This window comes from Aulonocara sp. 'chitande type north' Nkhata Bay, linkage group LG3, assembly GCF_057382095.1.
Source record: "Aulonocara sp. 'chitande type north' Nkhata Bay isolate Kocher_YH1m ecotype deep benthic linkage group LG3, A_spYH_male_GT1.1, whole genome shotgun sequence".
NCBI classification, from domain to species: domain Eukaryota; kingdom Metazoa; phylum Chordata; class Actinopteri; order Cichliformes; family Cichlidae; genus Aulonocara; species Aulonocara sp. 'chitande type north' Nkhata Bay.
In genome coordinates this window covers 39,902,414-39,926,190 of record NC_141346.1, presented here as the reverse complement: position 1 = coordinate 39,926,190, position 23,777 = coordinate 39,902,414, and the positions used below count along the sequence as shown (strand labels likewise).

General features: G+C 39.2%; 3 protein-coding genes across 3 annotated transcripts; 2 read left to right on the top strand and 1 right to left on the bottom strand.

The window, feature by feature from the left end:
* Positions 1-7,443: 7,443 nt before the first annotated feature.
* Positions 7,444-10,165, top strand: LOC147335662 (uncharacterized). Its single transcript, XM_086280714.1, has 5 exons — positions 7,444-7,730; positions 8,045-8,139; positions 8,311-8,411; positions 9,124-9,279; positions 9,377-10,165. The coding sequence occupies exons 1-5, from the start codon at positions 7,507-7,509 to the stop codon at positions 9,809-9,811; spliced, it is 1,011 nt and encodes a 336-aa protein (XP_086136840.1). The 5' UTR covers positions 7,444-7,506; the 3' UTR covers positions 9,812-10,165.
* Positions 10,166-14,289: 4,124 nt separating this feature from the next.
* Positions 14,290-16,070, bottom strand: LOC147335661 (uncharacterized). Its single transcript, XM_086280723.1, has 4 exons — positions 15,865-16,070; positions 15,438-15,529; positions 14,922-15,087; positions 14,290-14,623 (listed from the first exon to the last, which is right to left on the bottom strand). The coding sequence occupies exons 1-4, from the start codon at positions 15,983-15,985 to the stop codon at positions 14,484-14,486; spliced, it is 519 nt and encodes a 172-aa protein (XP_086136849.1). The 5' UTR covers positions 15,986-16,070; the 3' UTR covers positions 14,290-14,483.
* Positions 16,071-17,024: 954 nt separating this feature from the next.
* LOC147335660 (uncharacterized) lies at positions 17,025-21,723 on the top strand. The gene is made up of 5 exons (XM_086280800.1): positions 17,025-17,246; positions 19,681-19,775; positions 19,959-20,059; positions 20,737-20,892; positions 20,991-21,723. Exons 1-5 carry the CDS (start codon positions 17,107-17,109, stop codon positions 21,465-21,467), a joined length of 969 nt encoding a protein of 322 aa, XP_086136926.1. The 5' UTR covers positions 17,025-17,106; the 3' UTR covers positions 21,468-21,723.
* The last annotated feature ends 2,054 nt before the right edge of the window (positions 21,724-23,777 follow it).

Genomic DNA, 23,777 nt, shown 5'->3' with positions numbered 1-23,777 from the left:
AGTATGTTGTTGTTTACAGGTTAAGATCTTCTAAATTTACATATTTTCTCAATGTTTGTGCAGGTAATGAACACCTTTACTGTGATGTGAGTCACTGATTACATAGTTTGAGCAGTTAAAGAAGTTGCAGTATTTTTAAGATCCTTCCACACATTTTCACTTCTCTTCAGGGAGTGTGAGGTCTCAAAAGCTTCAGCTTCTTTTTTTGAAGTCACAATTTTCAAAACAAGCTTTTACATAGCTCATTATTTTTAGGTAATGAAGCTGAGAATGAAGAAGCTGGCATGAGAATCAGCACCTCCAAGTCTGAGGCAATGGTTCGCAGCTGGAAATGGGTGGAGCTCCCATCAGCACCACTGGTCAGAGACGAGCTGCTGGAGTCGAGGACTTCAAGTCTCCTGGGGAGTTGTTCACGAGTGATGGGGGAGTGGAGCAAGAGATTAACAGGCAGTTTGGTGTTTTACTTGTTTGGTGTGGAGAAGAGAGCTAAGCGTAAAAGTGAAGCGGATAATTTACACGTTCTTCCCCTCACTGTGACGGTCACGAGCTGTGGGTAGTGACTGTGAGAATTAGACTGTGGATACAAGCAGCAGAAGTTTCTCCTGAAGGGTGAGGGCTCAGCCTTAGAGATAGAGTGGTATTATTGTTGTTGTTGTTGTATTCTTTGTTTAGAAATATTATTGTAATTTTATTAGAATCATGAAATGATAAATGCTGGGAATTCCACTCGTTTTATAGGCCCGGAATAAAGGCTATCAAATAAACATGACAGTGGTTTTTAGAGTCCCAGGGGAAATCCTGTGTTTAAAGTAGTTTCACTATCACTTTCTCTTTAGACATTTAGAATAAATGAGTTAACTTTTAATAATATTGTGTGAAAGCTGAGCAGCATTACATGGTTAGTATATGTCATTATTCAGTTTATCCACATGTAACCAATGTTGTACCTTTTAATATTTTACTTATTTTACCTGTGGGTTTTCCTTCCTTCCTGTAATGTTATTGCTGAGAGACCATATTGATAAGTGAAAACGTTAAATGTGATCTTTTGCAATACTTTATTGAAAAATGTGGTCCAAATGCAGCAATGTTGATTTAGAAGTATTTACAGGAACAGCTAAACTAGTACAATAATCAGGTTAAGCTGGAAATTTCCCCAGAGAATGTTTCTTTTCCCCAAAACTAAGGTTTTGGACTTCATTTTCTCCATGCCCCCTGACTCCTCTGAAACAGTCTTCTCTTTTGTCAAAGCAAACCATGAGAAAGCCAGATTTATTTTTGTTTCTTCGATATTTAACAGTCATTTAACATTTTATGAATATACATTTTTGTGGTTGCTAATAGAATAAAACATGTCACAGAAAATAAACAATTAGATTGAAAAACATGATCCAGGGTCATTTTTGAATAAAAAAAGTTTAAATAGATATGAAACACACAATGCTCATCATAATGCTATTCAGCTCAGTTTAGATTAAATTAGTCAAACATGATTTCAAAATGTTTTCAAATGTTGTCATTGACATAAAAACTAAACCACTCGACATACAGAAATCAGAGGAATGTGAGCAGAATAATGACATTTGGTGATATGTATTTATTCATGTAGACTGTAAAAGGATAATGCGTGAAGTAGTAAATAGAAAATCACTTTTTTTCTCAGCATTTACTCTGTGGAGGTTGCTCTATGTACTGTTACATTTTTTTCCTGTTCTTCCTGTAATGATAATTTTACAAGGTTCCTTCCTTATTGTTTGTATCCTCAGTTTCAGACAGTGGATCTGCGTGATGTCACGCACACACCTCTGACTGTGAGCACAAATCCCCACCAACTTGTTAATAAAAATAACAAGTTGGTTAATTAAAAATGTACACCCCAATTAATCATTATTCCTTCCATGCAATATTGAATTAGTGCTGGTATGGTAGGAGGCATAAAATGCAAAGAAAGCACAAAGGAGAAGGAAAGCCATAGATGCCATACTTCAGAGTTTTGTTCTTTACATGTATTTATACTTTGGTGTATCCTGTAACTTTGATATAATCAGATGAATTCATGATGGACTCCTTCATCCTCCATGAACCTTAATCACCATCTGCACAACTGAGCCGGTTTTGATTCCGTATTTTGTCACTGGTGCAGAGTCGTCGTCCAGTGGCGTGCCATCAACGTGCAGCTTCATATTATCCTTTGTGTATCCTACAAAAGCTTAACAAAGCACAGAGAGGATTTTACTTTACTATGTCATAAATAATTTTATTCTGTTCCCTATGTTAGAGTGAGCCTCATCAGAATGTAATAATAAATAAAGCTGACTGGTAGCAATTTTATTAATGATACTAGGGTCGCTTTTGTATATGCGGTTAATGCCATTGGCAACACAATTCCTCCACTGTTTGTGTTCCCACACATACATTATGCAGACCACTGTGTCAGAGATGGACCAGTAGGAAGTATTGGTAGTGGAAATAAATCAGGATGGGTGCCAGAAACAGATTTCCTCATCTTTCTGAAGCACTTTGCAAACCACACCAAGGTAAGCCATGATAAAAAGTAATGGAATTGCGATGCTGGTGAACAACTACATTTTTTCAGCTTCATTGTTATGTTCAAAATTGGTGCAAGAGTTGTAGGTTATAATGCCCACTGAGCCAATGAGGCCAAACTCAAGGAAGACCAACCAAAATTAATGAAATATTCAGTTGCAGAAAATTCCATAATTTGTCTTTTTTGGGGGGTTGGAATATGTTCAAAAGCTAGATTTCTGCATTCTGTCACACACACACACACACACACACACACACACACACACACATAGCTACATAAATGGCTCTAAGTGCATTCATGTGTTGAATAAACAAAGATTACACGTTAATGTTTTGTTAGTACCCTTATTTCATTGTGTTACATTTTACCCCAGGATATGTTACAACTAACCCAGACTATGGGGTTAATTGTAACATTTCACTCTTCGTGTTTGAGACCATACCATGCAATGGGTAATTGTACTGCAGAGAAAATAGCTGCACTATTTAATAGCCGAGACATGTAAATACTTTGCATTACATTTTGAATCCACTACCTTAAAAGAGCTTCAATTTACAGACAGAAATGTCAAAAATGTTACAACTATCCCCGGTCTCCCCTACTATAGAGCTCCATAAACGATGGTAATTGATCACATGAGACCACCGCAGAAGAGCCTGTTGTCCGCTTATTTGATTCTGACATCACACCATGACTCACACAATAAATGATGTAATGTAACCCGGTAAAAATTAAAGCAGATAAATCAATTACTTACTTTTGTATCGGTTATTGCGTTGATGGATGCATCATGCATGCTGGGTACTTTATTGGACTGGCTTTATAAAGTGTGCTACGCTCCTTTTCAAGTTGCGACATTTTATTTTTCTTAACCTTTTCCTTCATTCTGCTACAACTTTAACATATTCTGTCCAACTTCTCTTACCTGCAGTAAAAACCTGAATATGTAGTTTTTTATTTTTGTAATGTAAGACACAAAAACTCTAGAAAGAGTCAGCTGACGGTGTTGCTGTTACCAGTTCTAGAAGTAAAAGGTAATAATTTCATGGAATGGAGAATGATTTAAAACATTTTTGTGCATATATACGTACGTCAGAAGTGCATATATCTTGCCACACCGCATGTGCGGTAAGCTAGCTAAAGTAGTTACTGTTAGCCAATTACGTTCAACCTTATCACAGATTTTAAACCCTTATCCAGGGTACATTCGCATGGTTGCTGTTGTTTCCACTTGGTAAAGTTTGAGGGTTCTAATAAGGGTTGCCAGATTGGGTTGATGCTTAAAATCCTGCCAGATGTTATCTATCTATCTAGTTCTCAGAGAGAGAGAGAGAGAGAGAGAGAGAGAGAGAGAAAGTTAGATAACATTTATTATGATTGATTTCTATATGCTGTATCTCAGTGATTTCTATGATGGATTCATGTCTGTTTTTAGCGCAGTACTGTCTTACGGTCCATAGACCACAAGCATCCAATTTCGATTTTTCGGCCTTTTCCCTTGCATGTGCAGATTTTTCCAGATCTTCTGAATGTTTTGATTATACTGCACGTGATGAGATATTCAGTCATCACAGACATCATCCTTTTATCATTTTTCTGCCACTTATTTGTTGTGTTGCTGGGAGGAGTATTCAAGGTGATAATGTCCAGAACCTCGATCTCATTGGCTACCTTCTCCAGCTCTTCTGGGAGGACACCAAGGTGTTCCCAAGCAAGCTGACAGACATAATCTGTCAAGCATATCCTGGGTCTAGGGTATGTTATATTGTTTCAGAGGGGTCTGCAGTTACAGTGTACCTATTGCACAGACTTCTCACTGAAGTGTAAATCCCAAGTAACTCCACCATAGCAGAAACCCTCTGCCAACTAGCTGTGCCTAGAATTTCCAGAAAAGTTGTGAACATAATCATTGACAAAGGCAATGGTGGCAGAGTCCAACCCAAAACAGGAACAGATTTGACTACTGAAATAGGCTCTTGTTATGGTTGTAAAGGGACTGGTAATGTAATGTAGACCACGCAGGCAAATTCCCAAACATCCTCATAGAGCTGGACCAATGTTCTGCAACCCACACAGAAACAGCATTGCTTCTGAATCTGAGGTTCAGATAAGAGATCGACTCTCGTCTCCAGCACCCTGGCTTAGACCTTACTTGGGAAGCTGAAAGGGGAACCACCACTATGGTCTGCCACTTCAGAGGCACAGACCCACAACATCCAGTGCCTTAATGAATTCAGGGTGAATCCTATCCTGGTAAATGGTAAATGGCCTGCATCGACCCAAGGGGCCTGGCTACTGGATACTTGACGATTATATCACAGTTCAGTGCAGTTTTTTTTTTAATTTAATGATGATTGTTTACTAAATGATTTTAGTATGTTTAATTAAAACTTGATGTGTAAAACATGCAGTTCATTAAAATAAATTATTTCCATTTCAAAATAAAAAAGAATCCCTGAAGTTAAACATACAAGCAGTTTAATATATAGTTTTAACAATGCTTCTAAGAAAGGAAATAAATAAAGGAAAATGGATTTGTAGGTTGAGAAGCAGAGTTGAGTATCAAATCTTCTGAGCTAATCCCAAACAGCTCCACACTTTGACCCTACAATCCAGCTGCTATAGGCAGAATCTGGAGTCACTGCAGAACCTAAAGCTTCACCATGTTCTGGTTCCAGTGCATCATCCTACAGTTTCCCTATGACATTCCCCTGCTATACTTGGCCTTCAATTTGGAGATGGTACTGTAATTAATAATGCTGCTGCTTGCCCTTGAAGAGCCCAAGCTTAAAGGTGCTTTATGGTAGTAGTGTTCACATCACCATGCCAAGGAATTCAGTGTAGAAATAAATCTCCCTGTTAAGCAAGATTTTACATGTTATCATTCTGATGAAAACTACCTAACACACTCTCATTTGTAATGAACTGGTTCTTCTATAGCACTTTTCTACTCTATCTGAGCACTTCCACTTTATACAACTACTTCATTCACCCAATCACACAAGCACTTTTCTCCAAGCTGTTAAGTGCTTACTATCTAACATTCACACTTGGAAATAAAGTGCATTGGAGAGCAACATGGGGTTGGTATCTTGCCCAAGGATATTTGGCAAGCAGACTAGGATTGAACCACCAACCTTGCAGTTAGTAGCTGACCTGCAACCACCCCATTTTGTCTGCTTTTGTTGTTGTTGTTGTTTTGTTTTTGTTTTTTGCTGCTTCACATCTGGTTTGTTGTGCCAAATGATGGCTATGAGTGAATTTATCAGTCTTTTTGTAAAAACATATAAAAAATAAAACATTTTAACAGCCAGTTTAATGCACATTCAGAACACCACATTGGCAAAAGCAACACATGAAGCCCACAAACTCTCCAAGTAAGATAATTCACACAGAGTCTCTGATTGGTAGATCAGGTACTTTCCTCAACTTGAACTACTTGGTGGAAGGTTTCAAAAGTAGTGCAATAAAACCCATAAGTCATTAAACAAATGAATAAACATTGACCCCCCGCAGCACTAACAGGGATTGTGAAAGTGTATAAAATAATCACAACTTCTAATCTGTAGTCACATGACTTCTCATAACTGCTGAGTTGAAATCGAAAGAAATAAAGAATAAATAAATAAAAATCTTAGGGGCATTCCCTGGTGTGTGTGAAGGCAGTTTCAGTGTTTACTCGTCATTCGAACAGGTGAAAGGATAGCAGGTGAAATCCAAATGAACCGACTGGCAACAATCCCAGAAAACTGAAAGGACAGGGGAAGGAGAGGGACAAGGGTACTGGGAATCTGCTGACAGAGAGTAGTGAGGGTGATGCAGATGGAGGTGTGCAGTGAGGAAGGAATTTGGCAGAATGACCATGGTGCAGCATGAGCAAAGCACCACAGCACTCGTGCCAGCAAACAGGAGACTGTGAATGGAAAACCCAAACAAGAATAAATCTTTTGATGAAGATAACAGAACCAGAATCACAGCACAGTGGCAAGATGAGAAGATTCAACAAAGAGATATGACCTTCTGTGCAGCAGAGTATGCTGTTGCAAAGACGAAAGTCTTCTAAATTCACATTTGATATCTTTATTTGTGCAGATAATGAGCAGCTTTACTGTGATATGAGGCATGCACTGGCTGCACAATTAGACCAGTTAAAGCAAGAACAGTATTTTTAACCCACAGATTTTCCCTGATATGGAAAAGTACTGTGTATATATATATATATATATATATATATATATATATATATATACACAGTACCTGGCAATATTTGGATGGTCCTCAGAGTCACGTCAGCTGCCCCTCTATCTCCAGATGGCTGTGGACCCTGGGATGGCGGTGGCAAAGAAACTCATCCTACTGACTTGGAAGTCAACTACCCAACCAGGTTTGGAGTACTGGCTCAACAAGATGCTGTCTGTTCTACAACTGGAAAAGCTCAGACTAAATAAACTTGGCACTCAAAACTAATTTGGGACGATGTGGGGGCCTTTTTTGGCCCAGTGTAACATCGATCTGCATTTATAAGAACATTTTATGTCAACACATTTTATGACAACTTTTTCTGTAAAGTTATTTGCCAATTCATTTGTTTACCTGAGGGTTCCCACATTAACTATGGCTACTATTGGGAAGGATATCCTTGGTTTCTGCACCTTCTCTTCTTTTTTGAGTCTCTAATGTCTCAACATGTTTGTCTGTTTTTTGTGTGGAATATTTTTTTTAGTTAGTTCTTTATTTATATTCTGCACTAAAACTGCTAAATAAAATATTTTAAAAAATAGATGCACCAAACTTTGTTAAATGATCCGACATGTTAACTGCAGGGCTGCAGCTTCTGCACCATCTACGGCAGCACCAGCAACAAGAGAGAGGAAGAGACGGAGGAGTGTGAAACTAAGGGGTGGAGAGATGTATTTAGGAAGTGACAGATTCAAGGATCTGTAGCTTTGAGTCATGATATGTTGCACTGCGGTGCAAGAACGAACCTAACAACAACCAACCTAAATTTTTACGGATTTTTTTTTTTTTTTGCTATTATTTTTAACAGAGCGACCATGGGTCAGACGCTCGACACCTTATACGCCAAACGTTACCCAGTGTCAGGTGTTGCTCCGGTGTTCGTCACCGCGACAGATGTCTCTCGGCTGTATCCAGACAGAGCGACGATGGCCCCGGCTCACAGGTAACACTCTGCGTGGTTTACTGACTGATGTGTGGTCTGATTTCACTGCTAACGATTCTTATGTTTGGACTTCTATTGTTGCAAATTGCGCGATGTGATCATTCAGTGTCACAGTCTGACATCACAGTGGTAGCTACTGAAACACGAAGCCGCGGATCAAAAAGTTTATATTAAGAAGAAACACAAAACGTGTGCACGTATCCGAAATTTGCGCAACACTGCCGCGAACACACTATTTTATCTTCAGGTGGATTTTCTTTTTCGAAGTGAAACCGTTAAGTGTTCATTCTGATCTGTTTGTTGTTGTTTGGCAGTGTGGCGCCACCAAGCGTGCCAACAAAACAGGAAAAGTGTTACGACCCTCATGACAAAACACTTAAATTTGTCGATGGAGAGGATGATTTGGACTGTAAGTATCACGTGGGCACTTTTCAAAGTGCCATCGAACAGATTCAACTACGATAATAATAAAATAAAATAATTTTACCTGCATTCACATGAACCAAGGTCAAACAAAACGCATCGGCATTTATTCCTGTGACATTGATTTTTTTTTTTGCTTGTGTGTGATTGTTCTCAGTTTTGTATGAAGGCTTCAAATCTCTCAGAGCTCAGATGTCCTGTGGTCACGCTGTGACCCCGACCTCTCTCACCAACTGGTGTCGCAGGTTGTTGGACCAGGTAGGCCACTAAAGGTTGGCTTTGTTAAAATAAACAAGCAGACATATATAAATGAATAACAAGGGTTGGCAGGGTTGCATTGATTTTTAACAGGACAATGTCACATGAATGTGAATAAATAAAGAAAATTTGAAAACAGTGGCAATTATATCATCGTTATTTTTTGTAATGAATTGGATTGTGACTTTTACTGTCATGTAAAGAGAAAGAGAGAAAGAAGCTACGCTGACCTAAATCAACACACAGAGCAAATTGTAATTAACTGTAAATTAATTATATTATCTCAGCAGAATCCTGCTGCCTGATCATGGAAATAAATAAAAAGGACAGAATTTTTCAGCTCCTGTCTTCTCTGTTTTAAGTTGTTGAATTTAAATCCTTTAAAGTTAAATTGCCTCTGCAATTAAACCTTTAATAGATTTCTTTTTCAACATGGTTGATTGTGCATGCTGGCTGACTGATCTGCCCTCTGCGAGGCTTCAGTGAAGCTTTGAATTACAGCTTTTCTGTTACAGCTGTGATAATCATGTGTGTGTTTCATCAAATAATTACCACATATAGCAATACAGTTCTGATGTTTTATGAAATATTTCACTATTTATGATTTTTAATCTAACTTACAGGGGAAAACAAACAACTCATCAAATTGTTTGGTGTTTTGTTTCCAACATGTGAGTCTAATCATTCTCTCACCTCTCCTTATTTAATAAAGGGTGAAAGCAGGTTTGTGTGTGGTGGGTCTGGTTGTGGTGCTGAGTGGACTTTTGCAGAGGTTTGTAAAATGGCTCTTCTGGACCCTCAAGAAAAGACATACTTTCAAAAAACAATGGAATTCAACGTTGCCAGGCAGACAATTGCTACTAAGTTGGTAAGAGTTTCATTTTAATATTATGTTTACTGTAAATGTAGAATTGTAATTAGACATTTCATCAGGTATTAAATGTCTCACATCTGTCTCGATGTAGTGTCCTGGATGTGGATCTTCTGTGACGAGAGAGAATGGATCAGACTTGAATGTCCTCTGTAAAGTGTGCACATCAGTAAAAGGACGGCCGTTTGAATTCTGCTGGCAGTGTTTGAAGGAATGGAAGGGTGCACGGCTTCGAAAAGACCGCTGTGAAAACAATGGCTGCTGCAACCCGTCACTAGACACATTAGAAAAATGCCCAGATATGACATTAAATTCATATCATGGTGTCTGTGTGTGTCCCTCGGTCCGTGCCTGTCCCACTTGTGGGTTACTGTTGGAGCACAGCAAGATACTTTGTAAATCGGTTGTTTGCCCTCGATGCAATTTGAGGTTTTGCTTTGTGTGTCTGAAGAAGCCTGTTGAATGTACAAAAACCGGGTGCATTCTTGCCCCCAGACAGACCTCTATACCTGTTTGGCACAAGAAATAATGGGAATGAAACTTAAACACTGTGTGTAAGCACATGCTGTCCTCTGGTTAGTTACACATATAACCCGTGTCATCTCCTTAACACACATTTTTGTTTGTATTCCTAAGTACGTGAGGACTGCTCTTGTTTCCTCTAAACTGTTCCGAGCAAACTTCTCTTTTAATAAAACCTTGCTATTTTTAATAAAAGTTAATATAGAAATGTAAATAAAAACGCATCTCTGGGAAGAAAACACTGCAAAACCATATTAAATCCTGTGAATTTTTCTTTCTTTCTGCCATTTTATTCCTTAGGTCCTGTAAGTGTAACACTGTCATGTAAAATGTGATCCTTTATGGTACATTATTTTTTTAGTGGTACAAATGAAATGAAAATACAGTAACTGAGTTAAAATCCCTATATTTTCATTATTGTTAGGTTACTCATACAGTGTCAGCAGGAGAAGGCGTCATCACTTTGTGCTGTTTGAGTAGGGGAATGGAGGAAAACCTGTTTTTATTCTGTTTTTTATTTGTACCCCAAAAATCTGATAATAGACAACATATACGTTTTTAACTCTTAATCTGAGTAAAGTTTAGCTGTTTGAAGGTTAACTTAAATTTCTAGTTTCAGTGTAATTCCAGGGGATCAGTATATGTTTTACTCTATTGAAATTATTTAAAAACATTACACAGAAGATCTTCTATTTCCTCAAATCCAAGTTCTGATATGTGATATTCCAAACTGCATCCAGAGCAAAGGAACAGAAAGGTGTCTTGCCCTTTTCCCAGACATAAAGCTTTATCAGGCAAGGCAAAACGTCCATGCTTTCACAGCCACACTGCTCTACTCATTTAGTGTTTGTCCATGTCTGCTTCAACCTCTCCCTAAAATCGGTTGTGTTCCTCTTTGCACCAGGTTTTGCTAATCTTGATCTTTGGAAAATAGCCACTTAAATTTCTGGTTTCAGTGTGATTCAAGGGTATTTTTTACTCTGTTTAAATTATTTTGAAACATTGTTAACTTCTTCACATGTAAATCACAGCATTAATTGCACCGAGGTAAACATTTTAAAGAAGAACTTCTATTTCCCCAAATCCAGCTTATGATATATGCACACCTCAGAAAAGCAGGCCTGAGACTGTGAGATAAGGGTGAGCTCTCAGCCACTGCCTTCAGCAACTGATCGTGGTGCACAGGTAGTGTGCGGGCAGCTGCTGAGATGGTGCCTGCATTGCTATGGTTTCCGGCAGAACAAAAGTTGTAGAAAATACACATTAAGTTTTAAACATGGAACCCAAGATGATGTGTAAACCAAAAAGTTCAACTAAAAGTAAAACAAGTAAACAATGCTCATCATAATGCCTCATAGCTGAGTATAGAAGTAAATCTTGTTGTACAACATAATTCAATTAAGATGAACACTGGAAACCACCCAACAACTAAAAACTGCCCACACCAGTGTTTGTTATGTAACCAGAACAATGTTTCATTTGGTTTATTTGTTTCTTTACATCCTGGTTGTTGTGCCAAATGGTTGCTGTGAGTGGATTCAAAAGTCCTGTTGTACAAACATTCAGATTAAATAATTTTAACATCCAGTTTGATGCACATTCAGAACATTGCAGTGGCACAATATCACAATAATCCCCCAAACGCTTCAAATAAAATAATAAATCCAGGTCATAACACTAAAAACACAGCACCACTAGTCAGATCAACTTTGACTACACCATGCAAGTTTACAAAAGATAAATGGATAAACCCCATTAATCATTACATAAATAAATAAACCTGGACTCTCAGCAGCACTAACACTTTTATTTATAAGTGCTGATCTGCAGTCGTATGACTTCTTGTAACTGCTGGAGAGAAACTGAAAGTAGCAAAAATAAAATAAACAAAACGATCTTGGGGACGTTCCCTGGTGTTTGCAGATGTCAGCATCTGTGTTTACTGCTCAAAACTGAGAAGGATAACAGCTGGGATCCAAATGAACAGAGTGTGGATAATTCTGGGAAAACTGAACCTTTAAATTTGTCTACAGATAATGTTGTTTCACTATGAAATCAATAAAAGTTTGATTTCTACAGTTTGTTGGTTGCAGGGCAAGATCTTCTAAATTCATTTTTTCCTTCTCAATGTTTGTGCAGGTAATGAACGGCCAAACGTGGCTTTACTGCGATGTGAGTCATGAACCGATTACACAGTTTGATCAGTTAAAGAATTTGCAGTATTTTTAAGATCCTTCCACTCATTTTCACTTCACTTCATGGACTGTGAGGTCTCAAAAGCTTCAATTTTCAAAACAAGCTTTTTCATATCTCAGTTATTTTTAGGTATTTGAGCTGAGCATGAAGAAGCTGGACTGAGAATCAGCACCTCCGAGTGTGAGACCACAGTTCTCAGCTGGAAATGGGTGGAGTGCACATCAGCACCACTGGTCTGGATTGAGCTGCTGCCCTGAGTGGAAGATTTCAAGTATCTCAAGGACTTGTTCATTAATGATGGGGGAGTGGAACGAGAGATTGACAGGCACTTTGGTGCTTTTCTGGTTTCTTTATTTATTTTACAATAATAAACATAGGAAACCATTTTGTAGGCCTGGAATGAAGGCTATTAAATAAGCATGGCAGGGGGTTGTAGAGTGCCAGAAGTTTTAAGCAGTTTTGCTATCATTTTCTCATTTTCTCTTCACACATTTAGAACAAGTAAAATGACTTATTGTTACATGGTATCGTCATTACTGATAGGGTCGTCTAGGGCACAACACCATCCCTGGAACAATCAGAGACAATTCTGCTACAATGGCAAAAGCAAGACGCACCAGAGCTCTGTGTGTGATCTCGTGCAGGAGAGAGAGAGCGAGACGAGCGCTGCTCCTGCCGCTTGAACCCCAGTCCCTCTCATTTAGCACCCCCGGGGCACTGCTCTTTACTGTGGTACATGAATATGCATAGGTTCATTAACATATGACATCTTACACAAGCATACATGTGAACAAAGAGTACCTGCCTCTGTGTATTTGTAAGTACGCGTGTGCGTGTGTCAAAATATGACTCTGCGAATGACTCCCCAAAGCTAGGGTTCCGGTGCTAGGAACACAGCGGACCACCTAAACAAAAGGCTCATATACTTAAACAGATACAGAGTAGGTGTCCTCCCATAGTATAAATCAGAAAGAGAAGGTACGACCTCTCTCATGACCTAAGAATGTGTGTCCATGCCAGAATGCAGTGCTTGCAGACTACTAAGGATCAGACCTTCTATCAACATACAATTGATTATATACCTCTAAGCATATATGAGTATGTGTTTCTAAGCACAAATGACAATCCAACAATATAAACCTAAATTACATGCCCAGCACATCTTACAATTCGAGTTATGTGCAACCAATGTTGCATCTTCTTTTGCTGACTATTAAAGACTAGTATGTGTGTAAATATAAAACACAGCATTTATCGCCAAATTTGATGCATACATGTGAACAAGTTAGCAACACCTCATTTGATGTAAACCTTTGGCCTATTTTCTTCCTGCCTGCTTATTGATTGGAGCTCATATAGATAAATGATCTTATAAAATGTGATCCTTCATAATACTTTATCAAAAAATGCGGTCCAAATGTGCCAATGTTGATTTATAAATCAACATTGGCACATTTGGACCGCATATTCTATATATTCTATCTTCTATAGAAGTATTTACAGGAAGAGAAAATCTAGTACAAATTTTTCTCAAAATTCAAGTTGAAAACTGGAAGCCTTTATATTTAATTTTATCTATGACTGTCTGACTCCTCTGAGACAGTCTTCTCTGTTATCAACGTTAAAAAATGCAAACCAGGAGAAAGCGAGATTTCTATTTCTTTTTTTCTATATTTACATTTTAGTCGTTTAACATATTCTGAGGATTACCTTAATTGCTTGGTTGCTAATAGAACAAAACATGCTGCAGAAATAAACACATCAATTTAAAAACTTAATCCAGAATCATTTGTGCATCAACAAGTTTAATTATAACTGAAACACATAAACAATGATCATCATGATGCCTTTCAGCTCAGCTTAGAAAGAATTTATTAAACATGATTTCAAAAGCTGTCACTGACAGAAAAAGTGGAAACTACCAAACATTCAGGCATCAGTGATCAGAACATTAACATTTGCTGATATGCTTTATTTATCTACATCAGAAAAGGATAATGTGTAAAATGGGAACCTGAAAATACACTTGTTATTTCAGCATTTGTTTTGTGGATCTTGCTCTAAGTACCATTAGATTTATTTTGATCTCTTTCAAAAAACGTAATAATCTAAGGTCACACACACACACACACACACACACACACACACACACACACACACACACACACACACACACACACACACACACACACACACACCCCTCTGACTGTGAGCACAGAAGGTCCACCAACTTGTTGTTATAAAAAATAGAAATTTACATGAAAAATGTACACAATAATTCATCATTAATTATTCCAATTAATATTTAATTAGTGTCAAGCATAGATATGACACAAACCGTAAAATGTAAAGAAAGTGCAAAGGAGAATGAAAACCACAGATGTCACACCAATGAGAATCATGCATTTTGTTACTTATGTGTATTTATAGTTCAGTGTTTCCTGTAACTTTGATGCATTCAGATGAATTTATTGTTGACTCCTTCAGCCTCCATCAACTTTCCTCGTCATCTGCACAGCTGAGCCGTCTTTGATTCCACAATCGGCCAGTGATGCAGAGTTGTCATCCAGTGGCTTGCCATTAAAGTGCAGTTTGATATTTTCCAAAGTGTAATCTAGAAAAACTTAACACAGATAGGGAGGGTTTTACTTTGCAGTTGCAGCTTTAGACTAAACATAACTGCACATATGTTATAAATAATCATATTATCTTCCCTGCATTAGAGTTTGATTGAAAATAAAGGTGACTGGTAGCAGTTAGCAGCTAAGCAATTTTAGTCTAAGTGACCATACGTATAACATAAAATAAAAAATAAAAAAAATAAAAAGGTACATACAAAACCAAGTTTTTGAATGTAGAATCACTTAGTAGTGATAAATACATTTTTTAATGTATTTGTTTTCAGTTTTTAAGTAACCTACCAAGGATGAAGAGCTTTTTCAGCACTTCCCCTTTAAAACAGCCCACAATCATTGCTTCCAGCTGTATCTTGTGCAGCCAAATCGAATGCCTCTGACCATCAGGACAGATAATGATGATTTCAATCATTCCTAGGAGATGAAGCCTTAATCCTTCCAGGTTCTCCATCTTAAGGTTATGAGAGGTGACAGTTAGTACCTTTGTTAAACAGCGCTTAACACATTTCTTAGATTACATATCATAACAACAGAACAAAAACACAATTTTCTTTTTTTAGAAACATGTCACCGGTTTTCTAAGTGCAACAATTTTTGAAATGCAATGAGCAACTTCAGAGTCAGTTCATGTTTTTATACCCAAATATAAAGTTACGATAAAAATGTAAGATAAAAATTTACACAAAATTAATCATTTTTCCACGTAGTATTAAATTAGTGTTGAGAGTGAAAGGAGACGTGACATGTGAAGAAAGCTCAAATTAATGATAGACTCCTTCACCCGCCATGAACCTTCCTCACCGTCTGCACAGCTGAACTGGGCTTGATTCCACATTTGGACAGTCGTGCAGAGGCGTGGTCATGTGACTTTCCTTGATCATTCTTTGTGTATCCTAAACACACATAAGACGGGTCAGAGCGGATTTTACTTTGCAGCCTTTAGACTAAATATAGCTACAATGACATTATAAAAAACTATATTATCTTCCACGCTTTAGAGTGAACAGTAGCAGAAGTTATTGTTGAAAGTAAAGGTGGACGGCAGCAGTTAGCAGTTATATTGATATTATACAGGTCCAAGTAACTGTATGTGTAAATTTCATGCGCTAGAGAAAAACGCAAATGCAAAACATGTTTTAAAACATTGAATGTAAGCTCACTGAGAACCGATAATTTCATTTTTTAAGTTAATTAATTAATTAATTAATTAATTAATTAATATTTTTACCTTCGTTTGCGCAGATTTTCAGCACCCTCTTGACGTCGCTCAGGGTCACGTCTGGCAGCTGGTTCATGCGCCGTTTCACCCCCCTCATCGGACTCACAGGCAATACAGCGGCGGCACACATCACTTTGTTAGGAAGTCAGGATGCGATCCTTTCAGGTTATCAGTCTGAAGGCAACAAGTTGTGCAAGGTGTGTTACCAATTTGTTTAACTTCGCCTGAGGGGCGGGGTTGTCCATTCGTTGTTTCCTTTCAACCAGGAAATAACATTGTAAACATATAAACATGGTATTGATCTGATCTGGTGTTCATTAGTCATTTTGTATAACCATATAAAAAATTAAAACATTTTAACATCCAGTTTGATGCATATTCAGAACACCACAATGACAAAAACAACACATGAAGCCCATGCACAAACTCAGATAATCCAACCCAGAGTCTCTGATCTGTAGATCGGGTACTTTCCTCAACTTTGGCTACATGATGCAAGGTCCCAAAAGTAGTGCAATCAAACCCAAACAGATTTATTTATAAAATAAATAAATACACCTCAAATATTACAGTTAGTAGCACTAACACGGATTATGTGAAATAAAAGTGTATAAAATAATCAAGAATTCTAATCTGTAGTCACGTGACTTCTCATAACCGCTGGGTTGAAATCGAAAGGAAAAAATATCAACACAAAAAATCTTAGGGGCATTCCCTGGTGTGTGCAGAGGGTAGGTTTAGTGTTTAATGTTTCTTCAAACAGCTGAAAGGATAACTGGTGAAATCAGTTTTCCCAGGAAAACTGAGAGGACAGGGGAAGGAGGGGGGAAAGGGAAGAACTGGGAATTCACCATCTTGATTTTTCAAGAGTTAAATAAAGTGTGTCATCTATTTACTGTCTTTAAATTCACTTTCATATAATCGTTCACAAAGGTTCTACCACATCACACCTTTTAATGCTGGCTGGAGGATTTAAAATCTTAATGAAAGTCTCAAAAAGTTTTATATCCCAGACTTTAGGTAATTGTTTTTACTTTTTGCCTTGCATTTACCAGTTTGGTAAGGACTTTTTCTTCGCTCTTCTCAGAGGTGAGAGCCTGAAACACACATAGGCGCGCACGCGCGAATAGAGAGAGGAGGGGAGGAGCATCGCTGCCTACATTCAGCGCAGGCAAAAGCAACTCTCAGTCCATCGCAGGATATTCTTCCGTAACCAGAGACAGAACGCAGTGACAGTAAAATCCAAGCCAGATGTTCAACCGGACCACAGGTGTGCCTTACCCAGATTTAGGTGTTGCTCCGTTCATCAGCGTGCCACATGTCTATCGCCTGTATCCAGAGTTTCCCGCGTACAGAGCGACGATGGCCCCATACCCGGTTCCGCAGCACAGGTAACACTGCGTGCACCTGTTGCTCTGATTCCACGGGCTTTTTTTTGTTATTGTTGTAAACTGCGCGATGTGATCGTTCAGTGTCACAGCGGAGCCAGAGACTCAAAGCATGGGGGAGGGGGGCGGTAGAAACTACTGATAAACATGCTGTGAAGTTGAAGATTTATTAGGCTGTGTTTTGAGTTTTGTTCGAAATAGAATAACTTCATATAAGAAAAAGAATATCACACATGCATGACATATGTGTACTTATATATCTACTTTTTCTACCTTTTCACCATATATCTTTTTTAATTAGGCAGCAAGGCAGAACAAAATCAGGGCTGTATCAAGGCACGAGGACTAAACCCCAATTCAACCAGACCCAGAACTGATCTGGAATTAAAACAGGACTACAACAGTTCAAAATCAGGACTACTTAGGACTTATCCAAGAAAGAACTAGAATAAAAACTAGATAATAGTCGCACTGAAAATCATTATAGACCTGTACTACAGTTATTTTTTTAATTCTACCAAAGTCCACTATTTGGATTCAGAAAAGTTTATTTAACTATTTAGCCTTGTTGGGCTTATCATCAACTTATCATAAACCAGATTTTTACATACTCTCCAGATAAAAACACAAACACTTTTTTAATTGTAAAAAATCAAATCAGTTTTGGTTGTTATCTCTTGATTTTCCCATGTCAAAGAAACGGGCTCTGTGTTTTGCCTTATATGCGTCCACAGGTGTGCCACCAATTTACTCACGTGGACTTTACTCCTAAATCAGAAGCTTCTTAAGCTCAGAATGGAATCGTCTGCAGTTTTCTTATTAATTAAAAATAATCTCAGTGTATATGTACTCCTAAATTTGATGACAGTGATACAAAAATAGACATCTCTCTCTTTATTCTGTTTACTCTAAATTGATGTTTAACAGTAAAAACACTTCCCTAAAGTGTATGTAAATATCTGGTTTCAATTGTGAATATACTGCTGTGTATTGAAATTTCTCTTGTTTTGCATAGAAATGTATTGAACAACATACAGCATAATATATAAAATAACAATTACCTGAGTAAGGTAAGGCTGCCCTGGGGCCTCCTCCCGGTGGGACATGCCCGGAAGACCTCACCCAGGAGGCATCCTTGTCAGATGGCCGAACCACCTCAGCTGGCTCCTTTCGATGTGGAGGAGCAGCGGCTCTACTCTGAGCCCCTCCCGGATGGCTGAACTTCTCACTCCATCTCTAAGGGAGAGGCCAGCCACCCTTCGGAGGAAGCTCATTTCCGCCACTTGTATCCGGACGTAGATCGACCGGTAAATTGAGAGCTTCGCTTTTACACTCAGCTCCCTCTTCACAACGACGGACCGGTGCAGCGTCCGCATCACTGCAGCCACAGCACAAATCCGTCTGTCGATCTCCAGCTCCCTTCTCCCATCACTCGCGAACAAGACCCCGAGATACTTGAATTCCTCCACCTGGGGCAGGAACTCATCCCCGACCCGGAGTCGGCACTCCACCCTTTTCCGGCTGAGAACCATGGCCTCAGATTTGGAGGTGCTGATCCTCATTCCCGCTGCTTCACACTCGGCTGCGAACCGTTCCAGTGCAAGTTGGAGGCCTTCACCTGATGAAGCCAATAGAACCACATCATCCGCGAAAAGCAGAGATGAGCTTCTGAGGCCACCGAAGTGAAAGCCCTCCGCCACTTGGCTGCGCCTAGAAATCCTGTCCATAAAAATTATGAACAGAACTGGTGACAAAGGGCAGCCCTGGCGGAGCCCATCACCCACCAGGAACGAGTCCGACTTATTGCCGGCAGTGCGAACCAAGCTCTTGCAACGGTTGTATAGGGATCGAATGGCCCGTAGCAATGGGCCAGACACCCCATACTCCCGCAGCACCTCCCACAGGACACCCTGAGGGACTCGGTCGAATGCCTTCTCCAAGTCCACAAAACACATGTAGCTTTTGCCCCCTGGTAGGGTCTCCCATGGGAAATTGGTCCTGGGTGAGGGACCAGACAAAGAGCGATTTAGAAGACCCTCATGAACAAAACATCAAGGGAACAGTTTACCCTGCCCGGGATAGGGTTACCGGGGCCCCGCCCTGGAGCCAGGCCCGGGGAGGGTGCCCGAGGGCGAGCGTCTGGTGGCCGGGCCTTAGTCCATGGGGCCTGGCCGGGCACAGCCCGAAAAGGTGACATGGGCCCATCCTCCCGCAGGCCCACCACCTGCAGAAGGCGCCATAGGGGTCGGGTGCATTGTGTGCCGGGCGTCGGCCAGGAGCGGAGTGATCCCCGGCTGCCAAGACTGGCAATTGGGAAACACAAAGCCGCTGATCACAAACGTCATGTTAAAAAGAAGTATCTGCCTCTAGGAAAAGTATTCTACTTTGAAGTCCAACTGGAAGTGTTCATTCTGATTTGTTTGTTGTTGTTTTTCAGTGTGATGCCTTCAAGCGCGCCAACAAAACAGGAGAAGTGTTACAACCCTCACGACCCCACACTTACATTTGTAGATGGAGAGGATGATTTGGACTGTAAGTATCATGTGGGCACTTTTCAAAGTGACATCGAACCAATTCAAATCTAAAATATAAATAATGAAAAGAATTTAAAAAAATAGTTTTATGTGTTTTCACACTAACCAGAGTAAAAAAGAATGCATGCACATTTATTCGTGTGTGACATTGATTTTTTTACTTCTGTGTGATTGTTCTCAGTTTTGTATGAAGGCTTCATATCTCGCAGAGCTAAGATGTCCTGTGGTCACGCTGTGACCCCGACCTCTCTCACCAACTGGTGTCGCAGGTTGTTGGACCAGGTAGGCCACTAAAGGTTGGCTTTGTTAAAATACACAAGCAAACAAATAAAAACAGCATCCGGCAGGGTTGCGTTGATTCTTAACTTGACTATGTTACATCTACGTGAATAAATAAAGAATAATGAAAACAGTGGCCAATACATCATTGTTTTTTATTGGTGTGACTGTAACGCTTACTGCCATGTAGCGGAGACAGAAAGAAGCTACGCTGACTGAAATCAACACACAGAGCGTTGAAGTGCTGTAAATTCATGAACTTCTCTCAGCAGAAACCTGCTGTGCTCGCAAGGAAATAAATAAAACAGTCAGAAATGTTCAGCTTCCGTCTTCTCTATTGTAACTTGTAGCATTTAAATGATTTAAGTTAAATTGCCTCTGCACTGAAACCTGTAATACATCAGTGAGGCTTCAGTGTAGCTTTGAATTCCACCTGTTCTGTTACAGCTGCGATAATTTCAGTGTTTCTCTAACGTAAAGAGCATAAATGACTTTCAGACAACATATAGAAACAAAACTCTGTTTCATCAAATATTTGTACATATAGATGGACATTTCTGATGTATGATGAAATATTTCTTAATAATGTAACTTCTTGAAAAAACTCATCAACTTGTTTGATGTTTTGTTTCCGACATGTGAGTCTAATCATTCTCTCACCTCTCCATATTTTAATAAAGGGTAGAAGCAGGTTTGTGTGTGGTGGGTCTGGTTGTAGTGCTGAGTGGACTTTTGCTGAGGTTTGTAAAATGGCTCTTCTGACCCCTGAAGAAATGGAGTACTTCCAAAAAACCATGGAATTCAACGCTGCCAGGCAGACACTTACTACCAAGTTGGTAAGTGTTTCATCAACATGTTATTATATACTGTGAATTTAGACTTGATAGACATTTTGCTATTTATAAAATGTTGCCCCACCTCTGTCTCCATGTAGTGTCCTGGATGTGGATTCGCTGTGACGAGAGAGAATGGGTCAGATTTGAATGTCCTCTGTAAAGTGTGCACAGCAGTAAAAGGACGGCTGTTTGAATTCTGCTGGCAGTGTTTGAGGGAATGGAAGGGTGCACGGCCTCGGAAGGACCGCTGTGGAAATCGTGGCTGCTGCAACCCATCACTAGAAACACTAAAGAAATGCCCAGATATCACATTTCATGGGTATGACGATGAGTTTGAGTCCGAGTATGAGGATGACGATGAGTTTGATTCTGGAGTCCTTGTTTGTCCCTCTGTCCGTGCCTGTCCTACCTGTGGTTTGCTGTTGGAGCACAGCACGATGGCTTGCCCATCAGTTGATTGCCCTCGATGTAATGTGACATTTTGTTTTGTGTGTCTGAAAAACTCTGGCGAATGTTTGACCAGTTGCATTGCTGCCCCCAGACAGACCTCTATACCTGTGTGGAAGAAGAAATAATGGGAAAGAAACAAGGCTGATAAGTTTTTCTTTCATTTATTGAGAGTGCCTTTTCTAAATGAATTCACTATGCCGTGTTTTAAATTCTCTGCTTTGAATAACATCACATAATAAATAAAAATTGTTGTGTTTTATTACTGAGAAATTTACTACCAGATGTGATCTTTACAGTTGTGTCATGTCTGAAGTCTAATGATAAATCTGAAAAATGTTGTTCATTTATAAACTTAGAATAAGATTAAACATTCTGTCTGCACATTTTGTCCTCTGGTTAGTTACATATGTAACACAGGTTGTTGTCTCCTAATCACACATTTTGATTGTATTCCTAGCTACACATTGATAAACTGTTTAGAGAAAACGTTTCTTTTAGTAAAATTTAGTCATGTTTAATCAGTATCAATGTAAATAAAAACGTATCTCTTGGGAAGAAAAGCCAGCAAAACCAACTTCAATAAAATCCTGTGGATTTTTATTTATTCCTTAGGTCCTACAAGTGAACACTGTCATGTAAAATGTGATCCTTCATTATAGATTATATAAAAATGGTCCAAATGAAATATTGACTTAACAGTTAAATTAATACAGTAACTGAGTTAAAATGCAGATATTGTCATTATTGTTAGGTTGCTTATACAGTATCAGCAGGAGAACGCTTCATCACTTTGTTCTGCTGAGTTGGGAAATGCAGGAAAATCAGTTTTCTTTATTCTTCATTTGTACAAAAAAAAAATGATAAAGACAATATAAATATATTTAACTCTTAATCTGATTAAAGTTTAGCAGTTTGAAAGTTAATTATTTTTTTAGTTTCAGTGTGATTCCAGTGGATCAGTATTTTACTCTGTTTAAGTTATTTAAAAGCATTGTTAACTTATTCACATGGATTGTGCTGAGGTAAACATTTTGTAGAAGAACTTCTATTTCCCCCAGTCCAAGTTATGATATGTGATATTCCAAGGAGCAGCTTCCAGAGCAAAGGGGCAGAAAGGTGTCTCTTTCTCAAGACGATTGAAGTTTACCAGGTTAGCCGAAACATCTGTTCTCCTTGGTCCTAAAGTCCCACTGCTCTGCTCATTTCCTGCTTGGCCACACCTGCTTTGACCTCTTCCTGACGTAGGTGGTGTTTTTCTTTGTAGAGTTGGATGTCTCAAGACCAAGACCGGTCTTGGTCTTGAGACCACTTTTACATGGTCTTGGTCTTGTCTTGGTCTCGCTGTCTCGGTCTTAGTGGTCGGGAGATTTAGAGTCAACAGTATCCACGACACACAACGTAACGTTCGATAATGTGTCGTGCGCAAAAACATCAGCTCTAAGAGCCGTGCTTAGAGAGTGCTTTGTAGTGAATCAGAAGAATTGACTCCCATTGAGCGAGAGCCGGCTCCTCACTTAATTTCCTTTGGCTGCTCAGCTCTCACACAGTGGCTCAGCTATGCTCCAATCCCTCCATATTGTGGCCAACCGCATGCGAGGATATGGGATAATATCATTGTGTGAAAAACAGAGAGGGTGAGAGACGCGACAGTCAAGTGGAGCGTGAGCCTGTCCTCTCAGTAAGTGAGTGAGACAGTAGACAGCGGTGAAGAGGAGTGCATCGCAAAAACACATAAATATGCCTGACACCTGTAAACGAAGCAGCATCTGGCTGCAGTTTAAAGACATTTTTGTCTCGGTCTCGGTCTCATCTCAACTTTGTCTTGGTCTTGACTCGGTCTGTCTTGGTCTTGTCTTGGTCTCGATACCCTCTGGTCTTGGTATTGTCTTTGTCTTGGTTTAGGCGGTCTTGAATACAAGTCTACCTCTTTGCCCCATCACCAGGTTGCTCACCTGGGCCTTTAGTCTCAGATGTCCACTGGAAACTACCTATTAACTAGAACTGTTTGTATCAGTGTTTGTTATGTAACCAGAACAATGTTTGGTTTGGTTTTTTGCTTCTTTACATTCTGGTTTTTGTGCCAAATGAAGGCTAGGAGTGGATTCATAAGTCCTGTTGTACAAACATTCATATTAAGTAATTTCAACACCCAGTTTGATGCACATTCAGAACACTGCAGTGGCAGAATTAACACAATAATCCTCCAAACTCTCCAAATAAAGTAATAACTCCAGGTCATAGTGGTAGAAACACAGCGCCACTGGTCATATCAACTTTGACTGTATGGTGCAAGTTACCAAAGAAAAAGTGATAAAACCCATAAATCATCACATAAACAAATAAACCTGGAGCCTCAGAAGGAAAGTAAAATCATATAACTGCTGATCTGCAGTCATATGACTTCTTGTAACTGCTGGAGAGAAAATGAAAGTGAA

Bases quoted from the DNA above. Each gene is read 5' to 3' on its own strand.
- LOC147335662 (XM_086280714.1), top strand. From the start codon at position 7,507: ATGTTGCACTGCGGTGCAAGAACGAACCTAACAACAACCAACCTAAAT. The intron at 8,140-8,310 runs GTAAGTATCACG...GATTGTTCTCAG, and splicing joins TGGAGAGGATGATTTGGACT to TTTTGTATGAAGGCTTCAAA. The intron at 8,412-9,123 runs GTAGGCCACTAA...TATTTAATAAAG, and splicing joins GTCGCAGGTTGTTGGACCAG to GGTGAAAGCAGGTTTGTGTG.
- LOC147335661 (XM_086280723.1), bottom strand. From the start codon at position 15,985: ATGTGTGCCGCCGCTGTATTGCCTGTGAGTCCGATGAGGGGGGTGAAA. The intron at 15,530-15,864 runs GTAAAAATATTA...ATGTGTGTTTAG, and splicing joins GAAAATCTGCGCAAACGAAG to GATACACAAAGAATGATCAA. The intron at 15,088-15,437 runs GTGAGGAAGGTT...CATAACCTTAAG, and splicing joins CCAGTTCAGCTGTGCAGACG to ATGGAGAACCTGGAAGGATT.
- LOC147335660 (XM_086280800.1), top strand. From the start codon at position 17,107: ATGTTCAACCGGACCACAGGTGTGCCTTACCCAGATTTAGGTGTTGCT. The intron at 20,060-20,736 runs GTAGGCCACTAA...ATTTTAATAAAG, and splicing joins GTCGCAGGTTGTTGGACCAG to GGTAGAAGCAGGTTTGTGTG. The intron at 20,893-20,990 runs GTAAGTGTTTCA...GTCTCCATGTAG, and splicing joins AGACACTTACTACCAAGTTG to TGTCCTGGATGTGGATTCGC.